We start from the raw sequence: 17,681 nt of genomic DNA, 5'->3' as shown, positions 1-17,681 counted from the left end.
AAGAGGGCCATGTGACACATCAAACTTATTGGTAATGTCACAAGAAAAACAATGGTGTGCTATGTATATATGTATACATATACGGGCGATCGTGGCTCAAGAGTTGGGAGGTCGGCTTGTAATCGGAAGGTTGCAGGTTGTTGTTGTCTCAGTTGTTCTCCTGACTAAAGTTTGGTCTGTTTACAGCATCCTGCCATGCCCTCAACCCTAACCACTGGGAACCCTCACGTTAACTTTTATCGAGTGGAAAAAAGTTGGTGTTCATCCTCCAGCTTCACTGTGCTAGTGTTATGCTAACATAGCTGTGTCGCTAGCGATCACGTAGCACAACATTATATACCAGATAGTCCAACTTCAGTAACCCTACAAACGCCACTGCTGTTTAGTTTTCTGTCTTCACTTATGTTGGAAGTGATAGCAGAGCTGTACGTTTTAATCTTTTCAGAAATCTCCTAGTCAGAACATGGTATGTCATGTTTAGTTGGAAACTAGCGAGCTAACTTCCTGCTAACTTTTAACTCCATTAAATGTACTAAATTCTGTTTTCATGGATGCCTGGATTTAAACTTAATTGTTACACCTGGTAAAGGAGAAACTCTGATCATTTTATTAAAGATGAAATAATTTAGACAGTTTTTAACTCTCAGTGATGCCGCAGTGTTTGTTTGACTTTGGGACTTGAAGCGGACTGAATTTTGGACCCAGATTACTCCAAGTCCGTGAGGCTCCTGACTACTGTAACCGTAATGCTCCGACAATCCATCAAGCGGTGCGGTTTCGTAGCTTACCAAAGTCATACTAAAACATTTTTTGAGCGCTGTGTATCACATAAAATTGGTGTGAGGTCAGTAAGCACAACCAGAATTCATACATAAAGCGTACCGATTATATGGCGCACTGTCAATTTTTGAGAAAATAAAAGTATTTTAAGTGCGCCTTATAGCGCGAAAAATATGGTAGTTACTGCTATGTCCAGTTGGTTAGCCATCACCAGTTTGTTTATATCTGGAAGGATATTAATTTGGTTGGTAATTCTCAACCACTCATTTGACATCAAGACTTCCAGGCCATACTCGGTATAGATGTTGCTGTTTACTATGTCGGCCACTTGGTTATGGCCTTCCATGTATGTCCTGACTCTTGCGCCCTGCTGTTATGTGCTAGATTGTCTCAGCATCATCTTTACACAGCCTGCCCCTGGGGTCTTGCCTGGTGTGGTAGACCCCAGCATCTGTTGATCTTGTGCTTAGGGCTTGCTACTGCCATGATTAGTGCCTCTGTGCTGTCTTTCAGTCCATCTTTGTCCAGTCACTGGTAGGATTTCCCTACTATTAATACAAATAAATGAATACATGTCAAAACTAAACTTGTATCAAATAAATCGATTTAATACCTTGTTGCACATAAAAAGGCTTCACAGATAACAATAATAAAAGTGGTAATAATTATAACAACATAATGTTTACAACACCTTTGCAACACTTAGAGAGTGAAATGTTAACTATGTTAAACATAAAAACAAACCAACATAAGTCAAAAGTAAATAAAAGAGTTAAAAGACTAAAATTAAGCACCTAGGATAGGAGTAGTAAAATTAATGACTATGATATGATTCTATAGCAATAAAAAGTATATCAGAGCTCAAGAACAGAAGATGGGGAAGGTGTTATCTCTAGAGTCCAGAGTCTATCTGGCTATATCTCAAAGCTACAATAAAACACTTGTGATAACTAGATGCGATGCCAATTTTAATTATGTAACATTGCAATAAAAAGGAAAAATATTGCTGTTAAATAGCTCGGCTACACTCGAAAAATATCAGTTGTTCTGTTTTTGAGCCACAATGAAGAAGTTGTTGTGGGTCTTTTGTCTGTACATTTTTTGTCTCTGTAGTTGTCAGAGCAGTGAGGTGAATGGAAGGCAGGACTTCATGTTTCTTGCAGGGCCTCTGACAAAGCAGTTGGTCAGAAGCTCAGACAGAAGCATAAATGATGCCTTTGACTGCAGTCATCCCGTTCCTCCTGGCTCTAAGCAGTACTTTGAGTACCTGCAAAGCAGAGGGGTGACCCACTTCAAAGTACTGCTGTCATGGGCTCAACTTCTTCCTACAGGCCACCCCAGCCAGCCCCAGCAGGCTGTGGTTAGATGTTACCAGACCCTGCTGAAACAGCTGCTGGAAGCAGGTCTTCAGCCTCTGGTCATCCTTCATGGATGGACAGTTCCAGAGTCTCTGCAATCAAGGTATGGAGGCTGGGAGAGCCAGGAGCTGGCACAGATGTTTCAGCAGTATGCAGAGTTTGCCTTCCAAGAGTTTGCACCACTTGCACACTCATGGTTGACACTGGATGGTGTTTGGCATGATGGGCAGCCTGCACATGCTCCTAGTTTTCTGCAGAACATCCTTCAACTTAACAAGAACATTTACCAGATGTACCATCAGCGCTTTCCTGACAAAGGTGAGTCAAATTAACAGGAAAAAGTGAAGATTAAAGACAAAAGAACATGACTAAATTTATGTTTTCAGAATTATTCACTAGTCAATACTTGTTCTTATTTCTCTGAGGCTTGAGTTTACTTAAGGTTTCGTTTATATGTAAGTGTCTTGAGAAATCCCCTGTAAAAATAAATTTCCATCAGTGTATGACCAAACTAAGTTAATAAAATCCTTCAGCACATGTTCAGCAGTTCCAAACAGTAAAAGTGCCTTTCATGCTTGCATATTTACAGGTAGACGTCTGTCACTTGGACTGAAAACTAAAGATGTGGCTTCTCTCTCCGACATTAAAGCTTCAACAAGTGTAAGTTTTTTCTTTTCTTTTATAGATACATAATCTACACAATAATATAGGTATAGTCAGAATTTCACCTCCTTGCATGATTTTTATTTAGGATCCTAATAAAATTTTCAGTTGTTGATATTATTTTTGCAATAATCAATTAATTAATCAATGTATTTATAAGCACATTTAAAACCAACACAGGTTTACCAAAGTGCTGCACATAGTAAAAAGTAACAAGTAGTGGTGTGCGGATCGATATTGAAATATCGATTCTTCTGATACCAGTAATTTATGTTCTAGAATCGATTCTCATATTAAAATATCAATATTTTTGTACTTTGGGGTAAATTTGTAGTTTATCATTAACAGGAACACAGTGGAAAAAAACTATATCATTTGGATCGTCTAAATTAGAAGGAACTACTTCCTCTTACGCCTTTCATAGTCATATGCGAAATACGGCTTATGTCGCAGCCCCTTGGCGTGCACACTCACAACAATGGCTGAGCGTAAACAGAGTCATGTGTGGACGTATTTTACCTCCACAAACAGCCGAGACGCAGTTTGCGATACATGTGGCTGTCTTGCCAACACCACTAACCTTGTCAAACACCTCATATCACAAATCATATCACAGAATATGACGAGCGTATGTTGAGGCGAACTGAAGAGGAGGACAGGGACAGGTGCTGCTAGGGCGAGACAGACGTCTCTCACGGAGTCCTTTAGTGCTGCAGGCAGGCAAGGTGTTCAAATAGGCACAACATCAAGTTATTTTTATTTCTATATGATAATTCTGCATTATTGAGCAATAAGAACAAGTAGTCTGATGTCAGTATCCTGATTTAACCTGAATTTTACTTGGTATTGGATCGGAAAGGAAATCAGTGGTATCGCACATCACTAGTAACAAGTAGATCAAACACACACAAAGAACAACACAAAACTTAGTCACAATTAAGTTTGAGGATAAAAGCCAATTCTACAACATACTGGAAGCCCGTGTAAATGAGCCAAGACTGGGGAAATATGGTCATGTTCACGAGTGCCTGTCAAGAGTTCGGCTTCAGCATTCTGAACTAGCTCAAGACAAGAGAGCAGAGCCTGGCTGATACCAAAATAAACACTGTTACAGTAGTCAAGCCTGGATGAAATAAATGCATGTATCACTTTCTCGAAGTCAGCAAATGACAAAATGTTCTTAGTTTTTGCAAAGACCCTGAGCTGGAAGAAGCTTTTACGACAGAATTTATTTGTTTCTCAAATAAAAAGCTGCTATCAAAGAACTCAGATTCTCTGCAAAGGGATTTCTGGTCTTTTCCAGAGGACCAAGGTCAACCTTCAGAGAAAAGCGATGCACATTAACTGGCTGTTGTGAAATCATATTTGCTTCTTGTAGATGATTTTTCTTTTTTATTAAACTATTTCTAACCAATCAAATAATTATTAACAATTATAATAATTATTAAATTTAATAAATAAATTGTTAAATTTGTAGTTAAATTTTTAATTATTATCCAATTTTTTCATTTATTTTTAATTTTGGTTTTGTTGAAGGCATTCAACACCTCTTTACACCACACACACTTAGTCACAATTAAAAGCCAGAGAGTAAAAAATGTGTTTTCAAATGAGTTTTAAAAATGTCAAGTGTTGGAGAGATGAGCTGGAAGAAGCTTTTACAACAGAATTTGTTTCTCAAATAAAAAGCTGCTATCAAAGAACACTCCCAGATTCTCTGCAAAGGGATTTCTGGCCTTTTCCAGAGGACCAAGGTCAACCTTCAGAGAAAAGCAAGGGTCAGAAGGTTCAAATAGTACAATCTCAGTTTTTTGGTTGTTTACATTAAAAAAATGTAATGCAAACCACGATTTAATGTCATCACGGCAGTCTAGCAAAACGTTTAGAGAGTCCGTAGAATTCTTTTTAAGAGGAAAGTAAATTTTAGAATCATTGGCATAATAGTGAAATGAGATTCCTTGTTTCCTGAAAATAGAGTCTAATGGGAGCATGTAAAGGGAAAAGAGTACTGGGCCCAGGATAGATCCTTGAGGGACCCCATATGTAAGGGGGGTGGATAAGCGGAAGCGAATGGATGGATGGATCATTAAGAACTTTTAAAAGCACAGTTTCAGTGCTATGTAGTGCTTTGAAACTGAGATGTCATTCATTTCCAGAAAAGCCTGGAGCTGAAGAAAGACAATTTTTTTCCAGGATTTTGGACAGGAAGGGGAGTTTAGAGATTGGCCTAAAATTTGACAGAACTGATGCATTGAGATTAGGTTTTTAAAGAACTGAATGCAAGAGATGTTAATAATGTTTAAAACGTTAGGTCCAATAGTGTCAAAGACTTCTTTGAAATATAATAATGTCGAGGTGACACATAGAGGGCTCATAGAGGAATCATAAGCTGGAGGGGAGATGTGAGACCTGATAGTAGCAACCAACCTACCAAATATATGAGAAACAAAATTCTTCCATGGCCTCAAAAGTGACAAATGTCCTCTTTAAAGGAAATAAATTGTGTTAATTTCTGCCAGTAATAGACTACTTCTTGCAGAAATTTAATCACGTAAGTAACCATGCAAATTTCCATCTGATGCGAGATTTTTCATGATTTTCGTGCATTTAAAGCTTGTTTTTAAATCTCTCCAACGTATTACAAGCCTCAAATTCAGCTTTTTAAGCAATTCACTGGTGAATTTGTTAATCTGCTTAGTATCATTATTTCAATGAACGTCCCCAGTGATGGTCATTTATATGATCTTTACCACTAATTGACAAGACTGAGAACATATAGTTATTTGGTCAATTTATGTGACCACATAATTTCTGTGGTCACAATCAGTGACCACATTAAAAAGCTTTCATGTATCACAGAGGCCATTTTTACTGTGGCCAAACAATTAAATCTTAAATTTGTCTGAGGATAAAACATTTTTTCCATTTTAAAACTGAAAATTAAAACTGTTAAACTATGCCACTTAGAGTCAAAAATGTGCATAATGTGCACATTAAATGGCTGTTGTGAAATCATATTTGCTTCTTGTAGATGATTTTTCTTTTTTATTAAACTATTTCTAACCAATCAAATAATTATTAACAATTTTAATAATTATTAAATTTAATAAAAAAATTGTTACATTTGTAGTTAAATTTTTAATTATTATCCAATTTTTTCATTTATTTTTAATTTTGGTTTTGTTGAAGGCATTCAACACCTCTTTACACCACACACTCTAGTGACAAGAAAGTAACAAGAACAGCAGCACTAACATATGTGAGGTTAATCATTGTCACCAAACCTGGAACTACTGATTGCTGTTATATGGATTTTAATTGGTCATATAATTATATACTTTTTTTGTTTGTTTCAAAGATGATTAATTTGTTTTTTTTTTGTATTTATTTAAAGGATGGAAGTGGCAACATAAGTCCGCTTAATCACCTTAAAATATATAAAAAATTATGTTAAAAACAACAATTTCCTACAAAAATGGAGCATTACATTCAGTCGTGCAAAAAAAGGAAAGGTTTACTGTAATACATTTCACATTAAGTCTCTTCTCATTATGTCCCATCTCAGAATGACGATGTGACAACATGTTGTGTATCTCCTGTTTTAAACAGATGGATTTCTTGTCAGTGCACATTGACTACAACTGTGCCATCTCTTCAGAGTTTGAAAATGAACTGAGGAACTTACAGGTATTGAAATTGTAATAAGATGGGGTTTTTTTTAAAAATGTTGCATTTAACATTTTGCTGATACAGCAAAGCTGCATCTGTTTCATTTTATGTTGTAGATTTTGAGCAGGAACTTGCCTATCCTGATTTACGAGATGAGCGCTCATGATTGTTCTCCCAATGATTACCAGCTTCTTGGAGATTTCCTAAATGGTAAATGTCATGACAGCTTTTTGACTTTGCAAATATTAATAATTAACTAGAAAGCGAAAATTTCTGAAGAAATTTTAAGTGTGCCTATGCCGCCGCTAATCAGTATAGTTTGCCATTCAAACGGCTACAGAGAGCAAAACTCAGCAGAGCAGCCATTCTCCACCATGAACTATGATAAAACCAAACACCGCTCGCACCTCACAGATGACAGCTTACGGTTTTGTGTAAAGATGAGGTGACTTCGTACAGCCCCGATTTGTAGACGCTGTGCGCAGAGGTTCATAAGCAGACCCGACAATGTTTGCATGAACACGCTTTGAAGCATTACGTTATGGACCACTTTTCACACATAGTTGCTGTACCCACACAGCTGACTGTAGCTTTTCATCTCACAGCCCGACACATACAAAAAAGCAAAAAGCAAAGAGAGAGCACAGACTTTACACCTGAGAGGCGTGATTGCAGATGCCGCTGAGGTGGGTCCACCTCCCCTGCAGCGGCACTGCAGACCACGCCCTGCCACACACATCAAACACGTAAAATAAATATTTATGCACTTTTGCATTCACTTTTTGTTTTTTGTTATTTTTACACAGTGTTCTGAATGATTAACAATGGTCTACAGCCAATCTTGTGTATTATTTTACAAACTTTGGTTGTAAGATTCAGATAACTATTTAATAAAAGCTAAATATTTTATATGAGAGTAAGAAAAAGAAGTATATCTTTGTGTCCCCCTCTCCCTGTTAATGCCCTACCTGGCCCCAGGTAGTTCAATTCAACCAGGCGTTCAATTTGTGGCTCGGACTGTTGTAGCTGTTCTGACAATCGTTTGTCTTTCAGACCCACGACAAATCTGTCTCGCACCATTTCATCATGCAAAGTCCCGTATCCACAATGTTCTGCCAGACAATGGAGTGTAGTATGGAAGTTGTCAACTGACTAACCCGTCTCTTGTTGGCGCTGGTTAAACTTCGCTCGCTCAAATATGATGTTTCTTCGGGCTACGAAGTGAGCATCCAATCTCCTTTTAACGGTCTCATAATCGCTCGCCTCTTCGGGAGTCAGATGCAGGGATACCAATATTTCCTCTGCCTGCTCGCCCATAGTGTAGATAAGGGCGTTCACTTGATTTTCGTCCGCTTGCGGGGTGACTTGAAACTGACTCATGACGTCTCTTTTCGCGCAGCTCCTCTCTGGCCGACCTTTAACCTGGCACCGACACCGAAACTTTCCACTTATGCCCAACTAACGTTTCCAGTTGTCTTCTGACACCATGTTCCGTTATTTGAGGTTATGGATGTTATTTGACTGGAGGCATAACTGACAGACACACGAGACGCGCCATTACTCCAATGAGTGTCCTGTATTATTTTTCATCCCCCCCACAACAACAACCAGCAGAAACGTTCCTACCAACAAGCCAGCAGAAACGTTCCTACCATCTAACATTTACCTGATACTACAAGTAACAACGGGCACAGCTGTATAGAAACTCCGTCGTGCTAGCTAGCACGCAGTACGAGTTATCGTTAGCCACCACCGGTCGATCGGCGGCGAGCGATCGTGGGTGGAAGGAGAGACGGCTTACTGAAACGGTTTTTTTTAGCGAAGGGTCGCTAGCCGGCGGCTAGCTAGCCGGCTAGCCGGCTACATCGTGAGAAATCTCTCGCTAATATGGGATGTTTTGACAAAACGAGCAGATATTTGACGTTTACACACCTACATTCTCACCTGAAAATATCTTAAAAGTTTACTTTGTGACCTAGAAACACAAATAAGAGGAATATATTAAACCAAGTGGCAGCCGCCATTGTTTGACTGGTAGAGGCGTGCTTTGAATTGTGGGATATGCAGTTTTCCACCAAGCATACACCCTTGCCGTTACCGTAACTATTCAATGCTTCGTGCAACCTTAAGAATTCCAATGGTTCCTGAAAGCACCGACGCTGTGCGCGCCGTTGATATTGTCGTCATTACGGTAATCCAAATACTCCCGACATACCACTAGAGTGAGCCAGCACACCACAAATCAAGTTTCCCTTAAGTTTCATTTTCAACTCCCATTCATTCCAATGGGAAAAAACTTGCATTAAAATATTCATATTTAAAAAACTATAGAAGTAATAAACACCAAAAGTCATAGCACACCATTCCTGATCCAGCCGCACAAAATGATATAACATATATGAAGCTTGTGTCAAAACTGTGGGATGAGTTACGCGCGGAAATTTCAGGCTGAAAAAGGAAAATAATAATAATAATAACTAGAAAGCGAAAATTTCTGAAGAAATTTTAAGTGTGCCTATGCCGCTGCCAATGAGTGTAGTTTGCCATTCATACGGCTCCAAAAAAAAAATCCAAATAAGGGTAGACAGGCCGTACTACTGCTGGCATACCACTAGAGTGAGCCAACACACCACAAATGAAGTGAGTGAGCCAACACTCCACAAATTAAGTTTCACTTTCGTTTCAAGTTAAGTTTCACTTTCCGTCCCATTCATTTCAATGGGAAAAAACTTGCATTAAAATATTCATATTTAAAAAACTATAGAAGTAATAAACACCAAAAGTCATAGCACACCATTCCTGATCCAGCCGCACAAAATGATATAACATATATGAAGCTTGTGTCAAAACTGTGGGATGAGTTACGCGCGGAAATTTCAGGCTGAAAAAGGAAAATAATAATAATAAGAATAATAAATCCGAGCAATAGTAATAAGTGTGCCTTTTGGCATAGGCACACTTAATAATAATAAGAATAATAAATCCGAGCAATAGTAATAAGTGTGCCTTTTGGCATAGGCACACTTAATTAAAACTAATTTCCCATAATAGACATGAGAACAATACCTCATTTTATGAATGTGCAGCTGTATATATAAAAGAAACAATACGACTTTCCAGTGGCTGTCTTAGTAGAGATTTGTGTTTTTGTCTACATGAAATTTGTACTCATGGTGCCTAATAAGCTAGTTACTGAATATGTATACTTCATACATGTAATGTTAAATGTTTCTGTGAATATAACATCACTTAATAATCTGTACAGTGTACATCCTGTCAAAAAATGGCGTTGTAAAACAGCGATCTGAAGATATTACGGGATGGCAGAATAAAGAAAAACCAAAGGCCACAACATCTGGGCAAATCCTCTGGTGTTGTTAACCAAACAGAATACATTAAGATAAAGTTCTAGATTTTGGGAGTGTTATTGTGTTATGAAATCTTCTTGTTATGGGCCAGTGATGTTATATAAGGCACCTGTAGACTTAGCTTTTGCTTACGACTTGTGCTCACTATTTTTCAGTAACAGTGAATACATATTGTTACTGAAACAGCTAATAGAGCCCTGGTGTGTCAAAGAAACAGCAAGTGGGTTTTTAGTTAAGATTAAAGAGGATTATTTCTAGATTTAGTTAAATAAAATTCCTTACATAAACTAAGCGAAGTATTGCGAAATTCACAAATAAACTGATTAATTACACAAAATTTTATTTTAAGAGTAATATATTTTTCAAGATAAGTTATTTATCATCAGTCATAAAACAATTCATATTTCTTGAACACAACACAGGCTTGATGGACAATGGCCTGAATATTGTGGGATGTGACATGGAGGACATGTTAGGCAAACTGGACACGGAAGATGCTCTTGTCAAGTAAGAGTTCATTTTCTGATTTATATGTACTGGAATTCTGTTTTTTTTTCTTATTTGATTAAAGATTTGCTTATATTTTTCATGTCTCTCTCTTTCCAAAAGTCATGGCATTTCACACCACACCAGGATGACAGGGTTAAGAAACAGTTATCAGACTGTGTGGGGTAAATTTAAGTCCCAGACCACAGCAGAACGAGATCTTTTCCTTCAGGAATCATTCCCCTCTGGCTTCCAGTGGGCCACCTCCAGCGTATCCTTTAAGACTGAAGGTGGCTGGTCAGAAGGTGGGAAAGGAGAGACTATTTGGGACCGGTTTGGTCATGAGGGATTGGCCTTTGCAAATCAGACAGCTGACCTAGCTTGCGACAGTTACCGTAAGGTAGATTATGATGTCTACCTTCTGCGAGGTCTTCAGGTCGACACCTACCAGTTTTCCATCTCTTGGGCCCGTATTTTCCCCACAGGGTACCGACAGAGCCAATCAGAAAAAGGAGCTCAATACTATGACCAGCTGATAAATGCTCTCGTTGCATCTGGCATACAACCCATTGTCACTCTGTACCACTGGGATCTCCCTCAAGCACTCCAGAATTATGGTGGATGGACCAATCCCTCCATTGTAGAGGCCTTCAAAGACTATGCAGACTTCTGCTTCTCCAGGTTTGGAGACAGAGTCAAGATCTGGAACACATTCAATAGTCCCTGGGTAGTGAGCCATGCCGGGTATGGTACTGGTGTGCATGCCCCAGGAGTAAAGGACTATGTGGAATCTTCCTATCAGGTGACAGTGATGTTATTAGAATACTACAATTAATCAGTTTATTACAAGTGTAATTATTGCACTAATGTACTTAACATTTGATTTTGCATTATCAGGTCACTCACAATATTCTCAAGTCCCATGCCGAGGCCTGGCATGTCTATAATGACAATTACAGAAAAACACAAGGAGGAAAAGTGGGCATTGCCTTGAACTCTGACTGGGCTGAGCCCAGTGACCCTGCCAAACCTGAAGACGTAGCAGCTGCAGACCGTTACCTGCAGTTTATGCTGGGCTGGTTTGCACATCCCATATTTGTAGACGGAGATTATCCTGCAATACTCAAAGATCAGGTGGAACAGAAGAAAACCGCATGCCCTGACTCTGTACCAGCAAAGCTCCCAGTTTTCACTCCCACAGAGAGCAAGAGGATACTTGGTACTGCTGACTTTTTTGGTTTAAATCACTATACTTCTCGGCTGGTCAGCAACAGTGATGGTGGGTGCACCCCTGGTCCTGACGGTGTGGGTGACTTCCATGCAACTGTGGACCCCACATGGAGTTCCACAGCTTCTGACTGGATCTATCCTGTTCCTTGGGGACTTAGAAGGCTCCTGAACTACATTTCAACAGAATACCTGAATGTTAACAAATTGCCTATATACATAACAGGAAATGGGATGCCAACAGATTACAGTGTTGACAGTCTCACTGACACCAGCAGAATGGACTATATGAGAAGTTACATCAATGAGGCCCTGAAAGGTTAGTGTTGGAGATTTCCCCAATTTGAAGGCTCATTTTTTTTAGAGAGAGAGTTAAAATAATTCAAATATTAATTTTGTTTTTGTTTGTTCATTTTGTAGCAACACTCACAGATGGAGTGGATGTGCAGCGATTCACAGTGCAGTCACTCATGGATGGATTTGAGGCAAACCAAGGCTACAGCCAAAGATTTGGTCTTCACTATGTCAACTTTGAAGTGGGATCCAGACCAAGGACCCCAAAGCAATCTGCATATTTGTACGCTGAGATTATCGAGCAAAACGGTTTCAGTTCACAAAAAATTAAGAAGTTTAAAGCTGCAGAAAGGCCATTAACTCGACGTTTAGCTGCTTTACCACCCTCAGAAGTTCCATCTCAGGCAAAGGCAGTTTGGGAGAAATTCTCTTCACAGTCAAACTTTGATAGACAAATGTACCATTATGGCACTTTTCCTGAGGGCTTCAGTTGGGGAATTTCTTCTTCAGCCTACCAAATTGAAGGTGGCTGGAATGCTGATGGCAAAGGTCCTAGTATATGGGATAGATTCACTCAGACAACTAACACTATTCCTGATAACGCAAACGGCAATGTAGCCTGTGACAGTTACAACAGACTTAATGAAGATCTCTACATGCTGCGGGCTCTGAGGGTGAAGTCATACAGATTCTCTTTGTCCTGGTCCAGGATCTTTCCTGATGGCACACGTAAGTCCCTCAACCAGAAAGGTGTTGACTACTACAACAGACTCATTGATGGTCTTATAGCGTACAATATCGAACCCATGGTAACACTGTACCACTGGGACCTTCCTGAAGCTTTGCAAAAGGTCAATGGCTGGGAAAGTGCAGAGATGATAGACATTTTTAATGACTATTGCGACTTCTGCTTTGCTACTTTTGGTGACAGAGTGAAATTCTGGATAACCATTAACCAGCCTCAGACAATTGCATGGTCTGGATATGGACTTGGAAATATGCCACCAAATGTTGTGGACCCAGGATATAGACCATACATAGTTGCACACAACCTCATTAAAGCCCATGCCAAGGCCTACCATACATATGATGACAAATATCGTCAGTTGCAGGGTGGTCTAATCTCCATAGCCCTCAACGCTGATTGGTTTGAACCTATAGATGTCAACGTAGTCCGTGAAGTGGTGACTGCTGACCGGGCGATGCAGTTCCAACTGGGATGGTTTGCACATCCTATTTTTAAGAATGGTGACTATCCTGATGCACTGAAGTGGCAAGTTGGGAACAAAAGTGAAATCCAAGGTCTTCCACAGTCAAGACTTCCTTCCTTTACTGAAGAAGAAAAGAACTTCATCAAGGGAACTGCTGATGTATTCTGTGTAAATCATTACACTACAAGGGTAGTGAGCTATTTTACAGCTGCACTTCAGCCTCACTCCTATGAATGGGACCGAGACATGAGAGAATCAGAGGAACCCAGTTCACCAACTACAGCCATTCCTAACCAAAAAGCTGTGGCCTGGGGCTTGAGGAGACTCCTCAACTGGATCAAGGAGGAGTATGGTGATCCAGAGATTTATATTACTGAGAATGGAGCAGCAGTAGAATGGGATGACTTTGAAAGAGTAATGTTCTACAAGACCTATATCGATGAGGCTCTCAAAGGTGCAGTGATATAAAAATATTTCAGAAGATATTTAACATTTTCCACCACTGCCATGACTGGTTGTTCATTTATTTTGTATGTATGTGTTTGCATTTGTGGTTACATTACAGCCAGTAACCTTGATGGTGTGCGGTTGCGAGGATACACAGCAACAGCTTTTATGGATTCTTTTGAGTGGCTGCATGGGTACAAATTTCTATTTGGGCTGCACCACGTGGACTTCACAAACCCAGATCGTCCAAGAACACCAAAGTACTCAGCTCATTACTATTACAACATCATAAAGGATAATGGTTTCCCCTTGCCAGATGATGAGAAGATGCTTTATGGCCACTTCCGAGAGGATTTCATGTGGAGTTCTGCTTCAGCATCATACCAAGTAACTTATACTTTTACTGCAATTTTACTTTTACTCAATACTGTCTTACTTGCCTTGTTTTCATCTTTTTAAATTTTTGTTTTGCATTTATTGTGTCCAGATTGAAGGAGGATGGAGGGCAGATGGAAAAGGTCTAAGCATCTGGGACAAGTTCGCTCACAGTCCTTCCAAAATATTAAATGATGACAATGGGGACATAGCCTGTGACAGTTACAATAAAATAGAAGAGGATGTTGCGATATTAAAGCAGCTGAAAGTAAGCCATTATCGTTTCTCCTTATCCTGGTCAAGAGTCCTTCCTGATGGCACCATTAATAACATTAACGAGGCTGGAATCAAGTACTACCAAAGACTTTTGGACGCACTGCATGCTGCAAATATCCAGCCACAGGTATGAATAATTGTATTAATTTCCCCGTGTGCCAGAAAAGATACATGTAAATGTATTAGATTTAGTAAGACAGTCATTTTCCTTTCCTTTCCTTTCCTTTTCCCTTCAGGTTACTCTGTACCACTGGGACCTGCCACAAGCTATAGAGGATTATGGAGGCTTTTTGAATGACAGCTTTGTTAAGCTTTTCAGGGACTATGCTGACCTCATGTTTGACCGTCTTGGTGACAAGGTGAAAATTTGGATCACCTTTAATGAACCAATCATGACAGCCAACCATGGATATGGCTTTGGAAGCTTTGCCCCAGGTATGGTTTAAGTCAGGAATCTCCGACGCCAGGTCTCAAGGGCCGGTGTCCTGCAAGTTTTAGATATCACTCTGGAACACACCGGAAACAAATGATTAGTTCGTTACCAGGCCTCTGGAGAACTTCAAGACATGTTGAGGAAGTCATTTAGCCATTTAAATCACCTGGGTTAGATCAAGGACACATCGAAAACCTGCAGGACACGGGCTCTTGAGGCCTGGAGTTCGACACCCCTGGTTTAAGTAATGCTTTGCATCTAATACTACACTGGTGTTAACCAAGTTCTATAAGTGCTACAGAGTAATATAGTGTTAAAGAAAAAATGTTAAATTGTTGTCAAGGTAAATTTCTGACTGTTTTGAAACAAGCTGTAATCTTTATAGCAGTTCTTCAAATTTCTAAACCGTAGTGAAAAAAAGCAAACAAACATGACACATTTGCTGCCTATATGCTCTGTTTTTTTCTCTCACCAGGAATCAGTTCAGGTCCAGACACTCTGCCCTACATTGTTGGTCACAACCTGCTTAAAGCTCATGCCGAGGCCTGGCATCTCTACAATGACAAGTACAGGGCCAAACAGAATGGCATAATCTCCATCACTGTCAACTCTGACTGGTCTGAACCCAGAAATCCTTATAGGCAGGAGGACTATGACGCTGCAAGACGTGTGGTGGAGGTATGCCATTTCTTCTCAGATGTGACAAAAGAAAAATTGACAGCAGTTAGTTTCAAGTGACTATTATGTTTCTCTCTGTGCAGTTCTACCTAGGCTGGTTTGCCCATCCCATATTTAATGGTGACTACAGTGAAATTATGAAGAAAAGAATACGTGACCGAAGTCTAGCTGCTGGTCTACCACAGTCTCGGTATTATGAAGGCTATTATTAAATCACAAAAAGCTAATTCTGTTCACAAAACATTTCTCCTACTGAAAACACTACTTCCATATGAACAGAATCAACTTTTTGGGATTTCCTTATCTGGATGATTGAGCATCCATCAAAACGCTGTTATTAAATATTTAAAATTTTGTATTCGATTTTCTAAACAACTTTATAGTAGAATAATTTAACTTTAAGTCTACTAAAATTAGTAAGTAAGTCTGGTTTTACTTCAATTTCTCCAGGTTGCCTGAGTTCACTCCAGAGGAGATTAAGAGAATTAAGGGCACTCATGACTTCTTTGGACTAAACCATTACACATCTGTGCTGGCATTCCCTGTGGACCACGGAAATGCTCAAAGCATTGAGGCAGATAAGTAAGAAGTTAACATTTGAAAAATAAATGTCTGCTGGGACTACTTCTTCTGAACAGCTTCATTTTTTTTATTCTGTACTTCTTTTAACTTTGTCCCCTGCAGGGGTGCCATGGGAGTTTCTGATCGTACCTGGCTGGATACAGGCTCCTCCTGGCTGAAGATCGCACCATTTGGTATCCGCAGATTGCTGAACTTCATTAAGAATGAATATGGAAATCCACCAATTGTAATCACTGAGAATGGAGTTTCAGAGCGGGGGACTGTTGATCTAAATGATGTTCACAGGATTTACTACTATGACCAATACATCAACGAGGTGTTGAAAGGTATCAAAGCTTCTCCTTATATGAAATCTAAAGCCACAAGTGTCCTGGAGAGGAAAATAATGTTTTGTGTGTAATATGGATGCTTAAAAATTGTTCTGCTCATTCTCTAAAAGAAAGAAGAATTTTAAGCATATGAAGGTACTTATTTTCTCTTCACAGCTTACTTGCTTGACGGTGTGGATGTGCGTGGTTACACAGCGTGGTCACTGTTGGACAACCTAGAGTGGGCTGCTGGCTACTCAGAGAGATTTGGTCTGTTCTACGTTAATCGCACAGACCCTAATCTTCCTCGAGTGCCTAAGAGCTCTGTTAATTTCTACACCAAAATGATTAAGTGCAACGGATTCCCCGACCCTGAATCAGGACATGAGTGCCTGAACCCATAGTCTGAAGGTGAAGTGATAAAAGATTTGCTCAGATTCCTACTTTGAATGATAGACCTTTAAATTAAATGTTCAAATAAATATATTTTCAGCAGGTTAGTTAGTACTCTCTCATGAACCCTCTATTTCCTAAGCCATGCAACAGTTAAAATAAAGGTTGGATTTACAGTTACTATCTGCAAATGTTCACAAACAATATGACAGTATTGTTTTCACTGTCTCTCTGCACCAACAGCTGCACCACCAGTCAACATTAACAGCGTGAAATTCCTTGGTCTGGATCCCTCCACCAATGATGCTGAGACTGGACTTTACACCACATGATTGTTGCAGTAGTAGGGATGATTTGTGTTTCTGTTTTCTTCTTTAAGATGAAAAAAAAAAGTCCAAGAATAGTGAACATGGGGCAGTATCGAATGTAGTGAAAACTGTAACTGCCAATAAGATGATGTGCAGTGTAGGCCCCTGTAAACAGTATTTGATTGCAGGCCCTTAAAAATTGAACAATACTTGAACTCCTAGGCTCATCAGACATAGTATGTGTAAGATGTCTTATAACTAAAATTGTAAGTTTGTCATGATTTAGTCAGTTATTAAATCCTTGTCCATCATGTATCATTTGCTTGACCACTGCTGCAACATGAACACTTGAGGATCCAACAAGATTATTTAAAGTGTCATTTTATCCTGTATTTAAAAAATAAAAGTGATTTTTGTAATAAAAAACAATTTTTTTTTCCAGTTATAGTATAGGATGCATAATAAGCCTCATATTTGAATAATGTTTTTGTATATGTTTATCAAAAAATCTAATTTATCAAATAAAACACTGTAAACAATAATCCAGTGAATTATGTCATGATTGTTGTTAAATGTAAGTACCTTCTTCCTCTTCAGATTTTTTGTCTTCACTTTTTTGTACAGTGATAAGCAATTTTTAATACTGTTACCTTAAGTGATTAAAATTAGAATGTAAATCTAAACAATATACAGTGGGGCAAAAAAGTATTTAGTCAGCCACCGATTGTGCAAGTTCCCCCACCTAAAATGATGACAGAGGTCAGTAATTTGCACCAGAGGTACACTTCAACTGTGAGAGACAGAATGTGAAAAAAAAAATCCATG

At 39.1% G+C, this 17,681-nt stretch overlaps 1 protein-coding gene across 1 annotated transcript; it reads left to right on the top strand.

The window, feature by feature from the left end:
- Positions 1-1,662: 1,662 nt before the first annotated feature.
- LOC120730989 (lactase-phlorizin hydrolase-like) lies at positions 1,663-16,990 on the top strand. The gene is made up of 17 exons (XM_040027679.1): positions 1,663-2,456; positions 2,728-2,798; positions 6,411-6,488; positions 6,587-6,680; positions 10,261-10,345; positions 10,448-11,126; positions 11,222-11,870; positions 11,972-13,510; positions 13,622-13,890; positions 13,991-14,281; positions 14,391-14,589; positions 15,063-15,265; positions 15,349-15,455; positions 15,716-15,847; positions 15,950-16,173; positions 16,333-16,566; positions 16,792-16,990. The coding sequence occupies exons 1-16, from the start codon at positions 1,844-1,846 to the stop codon at positions 16,557-16,559; spliced, it is 5,460 nt and encodes a 1,819-aa protein (XP_039883613.1). The 5' UTR covers positions 1,663-1,843; the 3' UTR covers positions 16,560-16,566; positions 16,792-16,990.
- Positions 16,991-17,681: the final 691 nt, after the last annotated feature.

The sequence above is a fragment of the Simochromis diagramma genome, unplaced genomic scaffold (assembly GCF_900408965.1).
Source record: "Simochromis diagramma unplaced genomic scaffold, fSimDia1.1 OVJJ01000343.1, whole genome shotgun sequence".
In the NCBI taxonomy this organism is placed as follows: domain Eukaryota; kingdom Metazoa; phylum Chordata; class Actinopteri; order Cichliformes; family Cichlidae; genus Simochromis; species Simochromis diagramma.
Note: the sequence above shows the minus strand (reverse complement) of the source record. Positions and strands in the feature narration are given on the sequence as shown.